General features: G+C 45.0%; 2 protein-coding genes across 5 annotated transcripts in view; one reads left to right on the top strand and one right to left on the bottom strand.

Moving 5' to 3' along the window:
- GLMN (glomulin, FKBP associated protein) overlaps positions 1-15,582 on the bottom strand; it is a 34,415-nt gene extending 18,833 nt beyond the window's left edge. Inside the window, exons 1-9 of one of the 2 annotated variants that reach the window (XM_072968269.1) lie at positions 15,494-15,582; positions 14,636-14,709; positions 14,035-14,160; positions 9,879-9,998; positions 8,706-8,814; positions 7,440-7,680; positions 6,189-6,291; positions 1,841-2,028; positions 35-88 (exon numbers count right to left, since the gene is read on the bottom strand). In XM_072968269.1, coding sequence (XP_072824370.1) covers positions 35-88; positions 1,841-2,028; positions 6,189-6,291; positions 7,440-7,680; positions 8,706-8,814; positions 9,879-9,998; positions 14,035-14,160; positions 14,636-14,674 — 980 coding nt within the window. In that variant the 5' untranslated portion in view covers positions 14,675-14,709; positions 15,494-15,582. Of the gene's footprint in view, positions 1-34; positions 89-1,840; positions 2,029-6,188; positions 6,292-7,439; positions 7,681-8,705; positions 8,815-9,878; positions 9,999-14,034; positions 14,161-14,635; positions 14,725-15,493 lie in introns of both variants that reach the window. The other variant, XM_072968270.1, reaches the window with a different exon arrangement.
- A 207-nt stretch (positions 15,583-15,789) lies between these two features.
- Positions 15,790-16,734, top strand: part of RPAP2 (RNA polymerase II associated protein 2) — a 69,926-nt gene continuing 68,981 nt past the window's right edge. For 2 of the 3 annotated variants that reach the window (XM_031680451.2, XM_072968227.1), the window contains exons 1-2: positions 15,790-15,924; positions 16,600-16,645. In XM_031680451.2, the coding sequence (XP_031536311.2) occupies positions 15,852-15,924; positions 16,600-16,645 (119 nt within the window). In that variant the 5' untranslated portion in view covers positions 15,790-15,851. The remainder of the gene's footprint in view (positions 15,925-16,599; positions 16,646-16,734) is intronic. The other variant, XM_006197322.4, reaches the window with a different exon arrangement.

Below are 16,734 nucleotides of genomic sequence, written 5' to 3'. Positions count from 1 at the left end.
GTTTAATTCTGAGATGCCATCTAAATGATCTTACCTTTGTAAAAGGACTTGAATATGGCCCATGTTAAATTGCAAAAGGTATGATGGGCTGAAATAGAAAATATGTATATATAAACACACACACATGCATTTTTAGAAGTTTTACATACATAAAAGCTACGCTGGAGTCCTAACCACCATACGACCTTATTTGCATAAAAAGTCTGTCTTTAAAAATAACAATTAAGGTAGTGATAAGCTGGGGCAGAGCAGGAAGCCCCGCACCTGGGGACAGGGTCTTTACAGGGGTAATCAAGGGAAAGTGACAGTAATTCGTGTGAGTCCTAATCCCGTATGACTGATACCCTGATTAAAAAAGGGGCCGTGGACAACACGCACAGCCGGAGAAGGCAGCATGAGCGCGGAGGCCGAGGCCGGGCGACGCTGACGCGGCGACGAGCCGGGGCGCCAAGGACCGCCCGCAGAGCAGCAGGAGCCGGGAGCGCGGCGCGGCCAGACGCTCCTTCCCGCCGGCACCGGGACCTCAGACTCGCAGCCTCCAGAGCCGCAAGGTAGGAGTGTCTGTTATGTTAAGCCGTGTGGTTTGTGGCACTTTGTCACGGCAGCCCGAGCAAACGAAGCCCCCGTGGGCGCGGAGGCGGTTCCGGACACAGGCTGCGGGGTCGCCGGAACTGCCGCGACTCCACCTCGCCCGCCCGCCGACTGCTGCACGGGCCTGGGCGGGGTCTTCGCTTGTGTGAGCTAGTTACCGTCCTCCGCGAAGACGGGGGGCGCTCCACTTGGAAGGGTTATTACAAAGATCAGAGAACACATACAAAGCTGTTAGCATAGTGCTTAATGCATGATGAAGTGCAAGTGGTAGCTATTGTAACAGTATTCACAAATACATCTTCAAGTATATTTGTACATAAATATACACAAAGAAATACACCCAAGGCCTGCAAGACAAATACACAGTCCTTATTATCATGGAACTTAAAGTCCAAAAGGTGTTACATTACAAAAGTATGTATTTATTTTTCAAAGTTTTGATTAAAATTCAGTTTAAAAACTTTATGGGAAAAGAAGGACAAGGTCAAGGTCATTATAACAGGAAGATTCAACCTAAATTGGGTGATGAGAGAAGGCTTTCCTCAGAAAGCAACATTTAAGGACAAAGAAGGTTCTAAGCATGTACAGGGGCCCTGCAGCAGGAAGGTTCGTGACACATCTGAACAAGAAACGCCGAGGTCTGTGCTACTGGAGCACAGTAAGCAGGAGGAAAGGTGGCAGCAGGTAAACCCGGACAGTAAAGCAGGGACCAGATCATGCAGCAGCTCGCCTCCCAGGAAGTCATTTAGACTTTCTTCTTAGAGCCACTTAGGAAGCCACTGAAGGGTTTTCATTAAGGGGCTGGCCGTCCTTAAAGCTTTCCTTTCTCGTGTGTTGAGAATACACTGGATTAAAAGAGACTGAGGGTGGACATATAAATATCCACTCAGAATCACATTCACAATCCAGTGAAAAGATGATGGTAATTCAGGCGCCCCACTGGTAACTGGCCAGTTCCCCTACAGTCCAAGGTGTCCCAGCAGCTTTAAAACCAAGCTCCGTTTAGCACTTTCTGGCTCTTGCCCACATCGTTCCCTATGTCTGTTTCAGCAACCCCCCTCCACCCTTTTCACTACTTGACTGCTGCTGGCTTTAACAGACTATGGGCAGTATCAATTTCGAATAAGAATAAATTTTGTTTATACTTCACTTAAAAGGTATTAGTGCATTAATAAACATATACTAGACATTAGATAAATAAGTGTGATGCTGTCCCTTTCAGAATACACAAGTAAACACTAAGTCCTACCTTAAGACCATGGGAAGCTGATCAATGCTGATGCCCTGCACGAACACGAGGTACGCCAGAGAAGCCAGGGAGTCTGATAACTGCTTGTGCTCTTCTTCCTCAAATTCAAGATAATCCCAAGTCTTCTTTTTCCTTCCATGATTAAAAATCATTTTGGGGAAAGGGTATCCAATTGCTGATAAAAAACCCTGTGAAATGGATTAAAAAAGCTGTAGCAGACACTCTAATGTGCCCTCTCCCGCGCCACGTTCACACCCTGTATAACCCCTTCCCCGAGAGTGCGTGAGGCCAGGGAGACTTGCTTCCAACTAACAGAACATGGCAAGATGCACCCACCCCACGATTAGATTATGTTACATGGCAAAAGTAAAGGGATTTTTGCAGATGTAATTAAAGTCCCAAGTCAGCTGACTTGACTTGAGAAGGGAGATGATGCTGGGTGGGCCTGACTTAACAGGAAGAGGGTTTTAAACAGGGTCCAGGCCCTCCTTGAGAGCCAGAAGCTCACCCCTGCTGGTGACAAAGAACTAAACTGCCAGGCTATGAGGTGGCCTGTGAAGAAGGCTGTGTGGCAGGCAACTACAGGCAGCTTCTAGGAGCTGAAAGTGGCCCCTGGCCAGCACAAAAATGAGGACCTCAGTCCTATTGCTTTAAGAAGATAAATTTTGCCAACAACCTAAAGGAACTGAGTGGGAAGATGGAACAGTTTTGGAGATGGATGGTGGTGATGGTTGCACAACGATGTGAATGTACTTAATGCCACTGAACAACACAATTAAAAATGGTTAAAATGGCAAATTTTATATTTTACCACAATTAAAAAAAAAAGTGCCTCAGAGAGATTTGAGGACAATCTACAAATAGTAGACATACAACTATCATGAAATGACAGTAAACTAACCACTCAGATGCAGAACAGGAACAAAACTGCACTGGCCACTGTTGGCCGAGACACTGAGTGGGCAGGAGGACGCTGGCCTGCGGCAGGAGAGGCCGGGGACCCAGCGCTGGTATCTCAGGTCATGTGGGCTCTTACGCTGGGGTGGGGGGGCACGCCTGCAGGAGGGCATGAACTACAGGCTCACGCTTGTTTTCTAAGGACGGAAGGAGAGAGAGACCTGAGGAATACAAGCTCGCGCTGACGCCTCCTACTTCTCACCCCAGAGTCCTGGAAAGCATCTGACCTTCAGAATCCAACGGAACTGCTGTGAGCCCCTGGGTGAGCTACCTAGCCTCTCTGGAGTCTCAGTTTCCTTATCTAGAAAATGACAACACACATCCATGTCAAGTATTTACTGAGAAGCTCCACAAACAAAGTACAAGAAAGTTAAGGCCACAGCAAACCACTACACAGCAATCAAAAGGGGACGACAAAAACAGCTAAATCAGAAGGAATACTGACCTTCCACACAGTCACTCATTTATTCAGGAAACACCTGAGGACCAGGCTCTGGGCCTGACACTGGGGAATCAGAAAGCCAAATAAGACTTTGCCAGCCTTCAGGGAGTTACAACCCGCCTATCCCAGACGGCTCCATTAGTCACTTCAGAACACAAAAAGGAACCACGGAGAACCCTCTCCGTCACAGGAGGCTGCCGCTCAGCCACCTGAGGCCGGACAGACCCTGCCGCGCTGATCTGCAGAGCCACGCACTCTCGCTACAGCTAGCAGACGAGTTCGCTGCATTCAGACACCAGACGTCCTCCTCGTCACACAGCCCCATTTCTGCATTCGGCCAAAGCTGTATGTGCTTTCCCCCTGCCCCCACCCCAGGGTAAGATTAGCTTTCCAAAAATCACCACGTGTAACCAGAGTCTACAGTGCTGTTCTGGATATCTGGGGTTCACCTGGGTCCAAATCAGGGCCTTCACTATCTCCCCACATACCATCCAGCAGTCGCGCTCAGACCCAACATACCTGCCACTCTGCAGTTTCTCATGGCAGTCTTCACCCTGTCACGAACGTTCTATGCTGCAGCCCTTGGGACGTTCAAGCAGCTCTGCACCAAAACGCCTTGTGCCACAGGGACGGCTGAGGTCACCAACCCCAGGCCTGCCGCACTGACCTGCACCTCTCCCAGCACCGAGCAGATAGCACCTCCTCACTTCATTTCCCGCCCTGATTGCAGCCCGATTTCTTGACTGCTTTGTGCTTCCGCACTGCTGGAAGGAGTGTAGTTTACTTGTAAGGTCCCTTCCACTGAGATCTGAGAACCCTACACCCTCAACCCCTGCACAGGATGCATGCTCCATATCACTAAAGAAACCGGGCTGATCTCTGGTGGGAGCTGCTCTTACACCGCACAGCCGGGAAGGCAGCAGTGGGGCGGGCGGGATGGGTGGAGGCTCACTGTTACCCTGCTTCCTCCTGCACTCGCCAGCAAAGGCACATTCTCCTCTGAAGCAGATGCCAGGCTGCCCTTTATCTGTCCTTATCTCTGACACATGCTGACTCCCTGGTCACTTCCCCGTGTTCACTGAAGACACTGGTACCTGCTCACCATCTTTTCCCCCGTCCTACTCCTGCTATGATCCTAGGAAAACAATGTTCACGTCGATAACTCCAGCAACAGGCCAGCCTCGTGATCCTTGTGACCACTAAATTCTCGTGACCTTAATTTTCTGATCAATTTTGGTGCTTAATTCCATCCTGGACCTCTGTCAACATTGGGAGCTAACCCACTTTAGACACGTAAGCTCATCTCATTTTCTGACCACAATCTCTTATTCTGTCTCTCCTACCAACCTCCTTTTCTACCTCTGACTTCTCCAGCCCTGTTATTTCTTCATTTTAACCTACCCATCTGTCCGCTCCTAATTCCCTCTCTTTCCCTAAATGCCCAATGCACTATTCATCATTTGAAGTATCTGCACCCTTATTTCCTATAGCTACATCTACCCAATAAAATGTCAGCCTCGGAAAAGCAGCTGCCATGCATCTTCTCTGCTCCTACGCCCAGGCAGTGAGTGCTGCTGGAGCACTGTCACCAGTCTGCAGTCACAGGCCCCGAGTGCTCAGGCCCCGAGTGCACAGGCCCCGAGTGCTACTGACAAACACTCTCTCGGCCGTCCACCGCTCTTTCCTCTCCCCTCAGGATCTCAAACCTTTACCAGTTCCCTGAAGCCCCTTATCCAATCCTCATTTCTACCACCGCATGCTCATCTAGGAATCTGAGGTCGGAGGGTCTGATTCCCCTGTTACAATACTCCATCACGGCTACGAATTCTCCCACACGCACGCCCACCCTCACCCCTTCCCCTCCAGACGCCCTCGGTCCTACGCACAGCAGCCTGCTCTCCTCTGGCCACATCATTTGCTGTCCCACGACATTTCTCTTTCCCCTCTGACAGTCCCCACCCCTCAGCCTACAGACGTGCGCAAGCCTCCGTCTCCCCCATTACCTCCTCCCTAAGCCCAGGTCTTCTGGCTGCTGCCTCTCTTCTTCCTCACGTATCCAAACTCTTTTAAAGAATAGCTTATACTCGTCATCTCCTTTTTCTCATTTTTCATGCACTCCTTTATCCACTTCACTGGTTTCTGTCTCCCACACTCCAGTCAAATCGTTCTTGCTGAGGCCAGTGCCATCTTACTTTGTAAATCTAGTGAGTGCTTTTCAGCTCCTACTTGACAAGCTCTCTCTACTGCGTGTAACAGCAGCAATCTCGTCTTCTTCCTCAAACTCCACTACTTCAGTCTCTGTGATATTCCTACCACCTCTTCTTTCCTGGTCCCCTTGGTGGGCTCACCTTAAGTGCTGGTCCTCTGCAGGGCTCAGTCCTGAACCCTTTTCTCTTCTCATGCTGATTTTCTGTGAGCTGTTCTAGCAAATAATCGAATCTAACGGGGAGGAGGTCATGGGACCCTCTGATGTGTAGCCAGGCTGGACAGAAGTTGTGGGTAACCTGGGGACCGACCACCAGTGATTGGCATCTGAGCCCTTAACCCTTAGAATGATACAATCTCCAGGTGGGCGGTGTTAGAATTGAGCTAAATTGTAGGACCCTACAATTGCTGTTGCTGCAGAATTGTTTAGTGTTGGGAAAAAAATGCATCCATTTGGTGACCAGAAATGTCAGAAGTGGAAGTGTTCTGAGGGAAAATAAAGGAAAGGGACACAGAAGGAGAACTGTAGATTTTTCCAGAACAGGTGTTAAAATTATTTATATTTGGGTAGTAGAATTATCGTTCATTTGTCATCTTTTTGTTATCCATGTTCCACAAAAAAATGCATATTGCTTTATTAATAAATAGATCAATTTACATGCCCATGTGCAGTACGTAAGAATACAGCAGGTGACATTTTAGATTACAGCAGATTTCACAGCACATTAGACTAGCTGTACTTACTATTATTTCAGACGCAAAACACCTGAAAGGATCATTTCCAGCTTCTTCAGACGGCTCAGGGAATTGTGCTGTCAGCAAAGGGCATTTCAAGCTTTTGAAACAACTAGAATTGAAGAAATGGGTAACTATGAATACAGCACTTCCTAAGTGTAAAATAACTAGTTTTCACATGAAAAATTATATAAACAGCAATAACTCAATGGCCTGTAAAACTGGTGATAAAAGACCCTTCTTACTGGGAATGAGGAAAGCGTAAGAACACATTGCTAGACTCAAGCAGAGAGCCACTCCCGTGTCCGACTACACCGATGGATGCCGAGTACCCGTCTTAGCATCAGTGCTCGTGCATGGACAGTTTTCATTACTTCAAAGGAAAACTGGCTCAATGTAGTAATTTTTTCATAAAGCTATATTTATTTTATTTACAAAACCAAACTTTATTCTGTGATTAAGGCTGACCTATTTTTAGTTAAAATATCTTCTTTCATGAAATAATGGGTTTTATAAATGGTAAAAAAATTTTTATTGTCCTAACCTGACAAAAGAGAAAGCTAACAGTAGTTTTAGTCCCCAACAATTTTATTTTTAAAAAATGAAATTATCAGTCCATGTAATTCAATATAGTCCAGCGCTGTCCAACAGAAATACACTGTAAGTCCCATACATAATTTAAAAGTAGTAGGGAACAGGAAAAATTAATTGTAATAATTCATCTTATTAACCCATATACCTGAAACATTATTTCAATGTTATCAGTATGAAAATTATTGAGGCATTTCAGTGTATTTTTAATAACAAGTCTTGAAAATCCAGGGAGAATTCTCCACTTAGGACACGGACTAGCCGAGCCCGAGTGCGTGAAGCCAGGCGGAGCAGCGCGCACACGGCGCCCAGGGCCCTCCCCGCCGCCGGCTCCGCGGCCGCGCGCGAAGGGAGAGCGGGACCCAGCGCCGCAGAGCAGCGGCCCCCGGCGCCCCGCTTCCCCGCCGCTACCCGCTTACGGCCGTGAGTACGGCGGCCCGCAGAAGCTGTGAGTGGGTGAAACCAATGCACTCGGGTTTTAAGTTTTTGCAGCCTCAGTTCCTCATTAAATGCCCATGTTGTTAACAACTGAACTCCATATCCTTCCAAAATTCAAAATCTGAAACTAGGTTTATATTTCCATTGCAAGCAAATAAGACAAAGAAACATAAAATAACTGAACTACCAGTTACTTAAGTCCTTATGGATTGTTCTTCAAAGTGCACTTACAATTTCAGTAATTCATCCTTTAATTTTTCATTTTCCACTGAGTTTTCCTTGTCAGCAGCGACTTCCTCCACAAAAGGCTGAGTAAACTCTGCCAGGGCCTTGCAGCACCGACAGAGGCCGTGGTCGTCCGCTCGCACTTGTTCTTCCGAGTAGGGAACAGGAAGCAGCGAGAGCTGACTCCACAGAGTGGACAGCGCTAGCCCGACTGAATACGCCTTGTTCTTACGAAGTTTCTGAATCACTAAAACGGAGACCAAGTTGCCACTTTAGGGGCCTCATCAAACACGCTACATACGGAACGAGAAGTCCAGCAAAGACGTAATGTCAGGATTACAGATGTAATCGCATACCTTACCTGGCAGTGTTTTTTCCTTCTGAGTGGCACATAAAATAATGGAGCATCTTGTAATTGTGGCACTTCACAACAGATGCCATTAAAGTTTCGTTTAGGTATATTTATACCAGGTTATATACTTGAAACAGAAACAATTCTTTCCCTATTCTTTGGTTGTTACAAGTATAAAATAAGAACAAGTGTCTTGTAAACTACAAAGCACTGTAAAACTGAAAGGTGGTAGTGCTTTTCTTTCTAGAAGACTTTGAATGTTGCAAGTGGTACAAAGCTGCTGGGCACTCACATTTAAATAAATTTACTCTAGCTCCTGATTCTGGGTCCCTCTGTCAGACTCTGAGTTACATGCAGGTCATAAAATGAAAAAGTAGTCTCTTCCCATGAATAGACTGTCTGCCTTGGCTGCCGAAGCCCATTTCTTACCAATGCCGTTCCCACACCCAGCCGTGCCGCCTGCTCTTCCCACACTGTCTCCTTCTTCAGCAGTGCCTCTGCTGCTCCCAGTCCCAACTCCCAACGCACAGGTGAGCAGTGCCCTGCCCGATACCGTTTTTAATCAAGATACAGGACTACCACGATGCTGTCAGACTGAGTGCTGCAGACAACACAGGGGCGGTCCTTTAAATATGTTCACAGGGAAAAGTCTAGATGTAAGTTGCTGATTGGAAGGTTACACAAAAAGCTATAGGTTACAACACACTACGTGAAAACAGCATGGCCTTCAACAAACTACTTACTGGGTGCCCACCCTGTGCCAGGTACTGCCACCTTTCTAGGAGGTGTTACTGGTTTAAGCAGAGGACTCAATATTTAGACATAAACTTTGCTCTGGTATAGTGTTGACATTCTGGAGTGATCACAAGGCACTTACACAGATAAAACAAGAAACACTTAGGTATCAATACACTTATTACCTGTTTGTAATGGCTGAAGTAAAAGAAGAATAATTTGGGATATCTGTTTTCCAGACGGCTCTTCAATCAGTTCAAGCAAACCCAACAATAATTCCTTTGGATTACATAACTACAAAATATTCACAATTGAACCTGTTTAATACAAGTTGTATTTAAAGCCACATGATTACTATTTTTAAAAGGCACATACTGAGAAATATAATTATTTTTCCTTAACACCAAAACACATCAGATTGTTCAAAACACAGAATCTGTGATTCTGTGAAATCGAGAAGTCAGACAACTACATTTTAGAGACGTAACTCCTGGAAAAGTCAGAGATAGGGAAGGGAGAGCGTGATCAGCAGAGCGCAGGCTTCCCGGGAGTGCGGCCGGTCTGCTCCGAGGGCCACCTAGGGCTCCCGGGCCGGCCGCCTCTCACTGCCAGGGCCCTGAGACGGGTGCAGCGGCCCGCCTGCCCTTTCTCAGCAGACAGAACTTCCACTGCCCTCTGACTGGTCCTAGCCTATCACCTCATTTGCCTTGGTTTTTTTTAAGCTCTCATAGTTTATAACGAATATCTAGGGAGTCTCCCTCTTTCCAAGTATACATTTGTGTTCATTTAGAGTAATCTCTAAGTGGCTTCTTATAACAGCCTTTTTCTCAGAATCTCTCTCTCTCAACCATCACTTTTGGCCTCTGACTCTAATTAAGCTCTTCCTAAGGCTGTCATTCACAGCTCATCTACTTCCTACTTCTGTTCCCGCTGTGACCAGCGGCATTCTGAGGTTTTCATGCTCTTTTAGGGAACACACTACAAGGGAAAGAGCACTGAGATCAGACTTCAGTTCCAGCCTTCCCAAAAGGTCTCTGTGGCCTAGAGCTACTTCTCTAAATCTTTGAATTCCACATCTATTCAATAAGCTACTTAAAAAAAAAAATAGAGATTCTTACATCTCTCTGCGAAGACTCTGAACCAGTGGGTCTAAGATGAGGTTAGATAATTCTTACATCCAGGAAATCTGGGAAAGATGAAGAGGACTTGTCCATCTAATCAATAAGGTGGGGCCTTTTCTCCAAAGAGTTTCCACCAATATTCTCATGAATTAAAAGCTTTCTCATCAGAAGCACTAAAGGGGATTATAAAATACTACTGTGTATTGTGACAAAAAGAATCAAGTTTTATTAACGTACCTTTACCAGTACATCAAGCATCAGAAAATAATACTTTCTTTTATCATCTTCCTTATCATTCCATAAAAGGCATCGAACAACAGGACCAACTAGATTCCAGCCCATGTTCTTGACGATGACCTGTGAAACATTTTCAGAGTAAAGCAAACACTGCCGTCTATGGGGCTCTTACCAGGAGCTTTCTTGACGTGGAGGAGCTTACGATTTCCTCTAACATAGGAAAGATGAGGCAAGCGAGCCCATCAACATCTCACCACGGACTTGCAGGGGCAGCTGCCAACAGGTCACATTCAAAAAAGGGTTCTAATTCTTTCACTGAGGAACGGTGAATGGGCCTTTGCTTTTAATCAGGTAATCTGGCCTTTCCCAGGATTTAAACAGATCCTGTGTTTCCAACAAGAGAGTTAACTTGCTTAATAGGAGTGAGTACTTAATTTTCATGGAGAATTTTGTTCCCCCTGATTCATAGAGAAATCCAGCCAATGCTCACAAACTTTTTAAAGTTCCTTGGAGAATTTCTAAATACATTATAATCATGTAACTTGCTCGAGAAATAGGGAAGACTTGTTAGAGAAACAGAAGTTTAATGGGCACAGACAGGTGGGAAAGACATTCAAGGCTCTAAAACAGCAATGTGCAAAGGTGTAAGACTTAACATGTCCTAGAGAACTGATTACAGAGGATGTCAGGGAATGCGAACACATCGTTCACAAAAGAGTAAAAGAGGAAATGCTATCTGTTCACATCTTCATTTATCAACTGGACATTTTAGTGTTGTCTTGTCAATCGCATGAGCTCCTTATATGTTAATATTCACTTGGTTGTATTAACAATAAATTATTCTTTGGTTTTTCAGTTATTCTAGTTTTTTATATAGCAAAATATAGTGATTATTTCTTTGGTCCCTTTTCTACTGTTTTCAGGTCTAAAATGGGTTTCCCCCATGAGATTTATAAACATTCATTTAAATTAAAAGTATACATATGTTTTACCTTTCTTTTTATTCAATAAGATTTATATTGGATACATGGCATAAAATGAAGCCTTAAATTGATATTTTTTCAGCAAATAGCAAAACAATCATGCTTTTTACCTAATGGGATACACAGTTCAGTTGATCTCTCTGAACATTCTTCTCATTCTAGTTATTTCTTCCGCCTGGCACACTCCTATCCCAGACAGCCCCATCGTTTACATCTCTGCGTCCTTCAAATTTCTATGCGATTTCACCCAACGCAATCTGTACCCCGACTATGCTGCCTTACTCTCTAGGGTATCTGTCACTTTCTAACATACCATATAATTTATTTATTATGTGTGTATCTGTCTTTGTTAGAATGTAACATCCACATGGGCAGTGACTTCTGTTCACTGCTGTATCTACTCCCAGCGCCTGGAGTAGGGCCTGTTACAAAACACATGTTCCACCAGTACAGGCTAATGGTGTCCGTTACTTCTCAGCGTAACAAATCTTCCTCCCTCCAAAGATTCCATACTCTGCTCTGCTTTCTTCTATTTTTTGTGTAACTTGACTTTTAATATTTAGGTCTTTACTAATTGGGAATTTATGTTACGTGGTTATTAGTTTTTTATCCAAATTACTAATTATTTATTCCATCATTGCTTATGAAATAAGCCTACATTCGCTTTTAAAAACTTAACTAGTTCCTGTGAGACTCTGCTTTTTCAACTAAGCGCTTCTTTCCCTTTTCATAGGTCTACTTCTACACTGTAAGTGATTCTCTGAGAATAATCAACTAGAAGAGAAAATTCCAGATTTGAATAAGATTTCACATATCTTGGCTGAAAAAAGAATTTTTAAAAAAAATTTTAGTAGTCAGTTTACAACTTCTGGTGTACCGCATGATGTTTCGGTCATATATTTATATACATATATTCCTTTTCATATTCTTTGGAAAAAGAATTTTGGTGAACTATCTCACAATTATAATTTCGGCTGCAAGGTATCCAGTCATTATGCAGACAGTGAGTAGTTATAAGGGGAATAAAAGTAACAATCCATAAGCTACACATTGTTTAGTTGAATACTAACAATGCTACTAGATAAAATCATTATCCCCAATGGGCAGATGAGAATGCCAAAGCGCAGAGATTACTGCGATGCCTACACCTAACAGCTAAAATGCCTAAATCTAACAGCCAGGATTTGCATGTAAGTCTGTCCAGCTCCAAAGACCATGCTTTCCCCAGTATATTAGTGGTTTTCAGTGAGGGCAATTTGTTCCCTATCTACCAGGGGACATTTGGCAAATCCTGGAGACATTTTTGATTTTCACTACTGGGAGGACAACTGATACAAAATCAACAGTGCGAATGTTGAAAGCCCATACACTATAGTGTCAGGATAAACTGCTATTCCTGTGGCTTAAAAAATTTTTTTTCTTTTACACAAAGCAGATTAATAATAAATTTGATCAATCTTGATTGTGTCACCTGTGTCACTTTAAACTCTCTTATCAATATCTGAATCTTTTAAATGAGCAAACGACACATTACAATGGTGATTCTCAAGCTATGAAGGCTAAGCCTCACTATGCTTAAATCTGTCACAATCACCTAATCTCTAAAAGTCACACACAAATCTACATCTTAATCCATTTCTCTACTAAGCTCTAAACATTACTTTTCAATTGCCTGCTGCATCTTAAACTTAACATTGCCAAAGAAAATTTTTCTGTCCTTCCTCAGGGAACTTTCTCCTCTTCTTAAGCTGCCTTTTTCTGTTCAGGATATAATATACTATCCTCTCAGAGGCTGAAACCCCATCTTCTTGGTCGTTTCACTCTCCCTCACCCCCACAATCAGCAGCTCTCTATTCGACTCTAAAACTTCCATGCTACACAGTGCTAACTGAAGGCAGAGCAGAGTGGTTAAGAGCTCTAAAACCAGGCTGCACAGATCTAATTTAATTTGGGCAAGTCACTTATCTTTCAGTGACTCTTTCTTTGTCTAAGAAATGAATTTAACATTGGTACCTATATTATGGGATTCTGGAAAGACTGAATTAGTTAAAAGATGTAAAACAGGTAAGACAACATCTGACTGATAGTAAACACTCAATAAACCTTAGCTTTCATTTATTTTATCATTATTAGCTAAGAGTGAGGCACTCTCAAAGATTATCCTCTGAGAATACAATTGGGAAAAATCAAGGAGTTAAAGAAAGCATTACATTTATTTTATTTCAGGCTACAAAAATATTATAAACATATAACAAAAACAAATGTACTAAATAAAAGTCCTCATTTTTATTAAAAATTTTATAAATAAAAAAGGGAGAAGCCCTCTGAACTAGTAAGAGATTCTGTAACAATGTATGGCTAAAAAGTTTCAGTAATTTCCCAAATACAATCAAGGTACCCTGGATATACTCCTAGGCCAGCATGACTAGACTATGAAAGAAAACTTCTATATAAAAAAATAGCATTATAAATGAAGAAGGAGTATGCTCCTGGAAAGAAGATGGTCCTCCCTTGTATAACAGGGTGGGGGTGGGCATCTAAAGACACAAAATCAGGCAGTACTGTCAACACTGTGTCCCAGCTGTTCCTGATCCCCAAGAGATCCTTTCCCATTGTGCAGAATGATTTCTCAGATGATTGCAGCTGGGTGACATTGACCAGTGAGGTCATCGAGCTCTCCCTGTGTTCTAACTCTATGCACCCAAAATACCATCTTACCTACTATCTGGCTTTTCATATACACCTGGCTAGAAAAAAAGAATGTGCTGATTGCTAAAAATGGGTATCTGAGACTTACATTTCTCAATGTAAATTGATGATTCAAATGCCACTTTGATCCCTAAACCAGAAGTAGGCCCCTCTCTGCTCAAGCATTTTACTTGTGTTTCACCTACAGCACTTACTCTGGAGGCTAACTGAGTTAGCAGATGTACAGCATCGGTTTATTCTGCCTCCTATTGCTGACTGTTTACATGTTTATCTCTCCTACCAGACTGTAAGCACCTTAAAGTATATAATTAGTCCTAACATTCTCTTTATTTTCCACAGTTTTCTACTGTGCATGTTTAAATTGACTCTTAAATGTTTACTGAAAAAAATGAGTCGATGAATAATCGTATCATGTGGCTACTCTCTTCCTACAGACACTGAAAAGTACATACAAAGATTCTTACCTTATTCTTTTCATTTTGAATAATTTCTACCAGTTGATCTATGTGCCCTTCATCTAAGCATCTCTGGCCTGCTAACTGAAACAGGCCAAAGTCTTCTTCTCTAAAGTCTTGCTCTTCTAGGATTTGCTGGCAAAAACAAAAGAAAAAGAAAAGTATGTTTAGGCAAATGAAAATTCAGTAACTCCTTAATTATTTTCTCTCTCTGAAAATAGTGAAATCTGTTTAAATTCTACATAAGTTGCACTTAAACAAATGTATGAAAACTAGGATTAGCCTAATAAATACTTCAACAAATGATCCTGAAATCCACTGTGCCAAAGAAACCTATGGTAAGAATCACTATTTAAAATTATAAAAAAAATCTACGGTAAGAATCAGTATTTAAAATTATAAAGTATGTCACACAGTATGATATACTTGGAGAAATAATCCAATCTGTCGTCCTGCCTTTATGCTATTTATTCCTCGGTAAAAAAAGCAAGGATTAAAGAAGCTTAACAATTTGAGTAATCTCAAATGGGATTAAAAATAATCTGTACCTTTCCCATATTTTGAAAGATATTTAACTTCACAAAAAAAAGACAAAGAAAAAATTACTTACACATCTCTTTATTATGGATTGAAGTTCCTCCACAGCCATTCTTTATTTTTTTCTAGTCTTGATGCTGAAATGTACTAAGATAGAACACACTGTTAACGATCAGTGATTCTATATTGAAGAATTACTAATAAATACAATAAAGAAAATGGAGTTTTCACGCTGAAATGTTTTTACTGAAATTACGTTAGTCTGAGAAAATGAAAATCTATCGCAAAAACAAACTCCTGTTTCCTCTTTTAGGTTTCCCAGGAACACAGTTTTGAAAGATAACCTTAAGGAGAAAAGTCGTCGAGAGCACTACCAAGAGGCAGCGCGGATAGAAAACGTAAGAGCTTTTAAAAGGCAGTCTTTTTTCCAAAAGGTGGGCCTGAAATCAGTTCTGATCATCAGGGAGTCTGTTCAAAATTTTAACCTCCCACTTGACAAAAACTGGAGTGCAACACAGCTCATCCAGGGGGTGAGGGCTGAGACGCCCTCCGCCCCGAGGGTGGCCGGGGCGTTTGTCCGTCGGAGGTGCAGTCCCCCCGGTACAGCCATCGAAATAGCCAAGTCACCACACCGCACGGACACAAGGCGACCGGCGCCGTCAGGACGACACCGGTCCGTTCCCGCAGCCCCTCGTTTGTCCGGCGGGGAGACCCGTCCCCAGCCCCGCAGGAGGGGCGCGGCAGGCCGGGTCCTCGGGGCAGCGCGCGGGCAGGCGGCGTCCCGGAGCAGCCATTTCTCGCGATTCCTGCCTGCATCGGCCTTCGAGCCCTTTTCCTCCAGGGCGCTGGTTTGCCTGCGGCGCCAGCGACTCAGCGGCTCACCGCTCACCGCGAGCCCCGCCGCCCGGGACATACCCACGCTCCCACTTACCCGCCAGGCCCGCAGCCCTCTCACCGCCCTCCTCCACCTTGGGCCGCGTCGGCCGCGCTCCCGGCCCCGCCCGCGCGCTCCCGGCCGCGCGCTCCCGGCCGCGCGCTCCCGGCCCCGCCCACGCGCTCCCGGCCCCGCGCTCCCGGCCCCGCCCCCCGGCCCCGCCCACGCGCTCCCGGCCCCGCGCTCCCGGCCCCGCGCTCCCGGCCCCGCCTACGCGCTCCCGGCTCCGCCCACGCTCTCCCGGCTCCGCCCACGCCCTCCCGGCTCCGCCCTCCAGGCCCCGCCCCGCGCTACGCAAGGCGGAGCCTTGGGGCTGAGACGCCGGGTCGGCTCCGACTCTCGGCCGACGCTTCCCATGGCTGACTGGGCTGGGGCGTGCTCCGCCGGGCGCAAGGCCCGAGGTCCCCGCGGCCCCCGAAACGTCGCAGGTAGGGAGAACGGCCTGCTCCCACGTTTGAGCCCAGAGAAGTGAACGCCGGCAGAGTTCCAGACCGAGGCGCGCGGGGCGCTCCCGAAAGGTTGCCTCAGGGGAGGAGGTCTTCGGGGCAGAGAAGGCCGAGCGCCCCCGCCGCCGACCTTGCGGCTTCTGGGAAGAAGCTTCGGCCCGACCCCACCTGTTTACGCTGATGTTCCGAGATTTCCCCCCGAACGGGCTCTGAGGGAAAGGGCTGCTGGGGTCGCCAGAGTGGACAGGTGACCAGGGCGGCATCCGCAGGCCCTGTGCAGCTGGCCTGGAGCCTCGCACTGGTCCTCCTTCCAGATGTGCTGCTGCTTTGCTGCCCCGGTTCTCTGGGGTGTCGGACGCCCCCCTTTACCCGGGAAGGAACATTTGGGGGATGGAGGGAGGTTGCCCCTAGAAATACCCAGATCTCAATCTTTCAGGGGTGCTTAACTAAAGAAAGAGAAAAAACTATAGAAAAAAAAATTAGTTTGTAAAACCAAATTGGATTCCCTTCCCATTTCATTTGATTTACACACAGAATTGGAAGTGAAATGGAAAAGAAGAAAAGAGGGCCTACATTTTATTTGGACAGGAATCTGCCCTGTATCCTGGTGTGTTTGTGTAGACTTGACCTACTGATTTTTGTTTCTTTTAATTGTAGGTACTAAACAGACAAATGCCTTGAAACAAGAAGCAGCTTCTAAAAGGTATGAGAACTACTCAGACAGCTGCTTTCACTTATCTGCTTATCTCGTACTAATTGAATCATTTTAAAAAACAATAGGTGCTACCTTAG

The sequence above is a fragment of the Vicugna pacos genome, chromosome 9 (genome assembly GCF_048564905.1).
Source record: "Vicugna pacos chromosome 9, VicPac4, whole genome shotgun sequence".
In the NCBI taxonomy this organism is placed as follows: domain Eukaryota; kingdom Metazoa; phylum Chordata; class Mammalia; order Artiodactyla; family Camelidae; genus Vicugna; species Vicugna pacos.
Note: the sequence above shows the minus strand (reverse complement) of the source record. Positions and strands in the feature narration are given on the sequence as shown.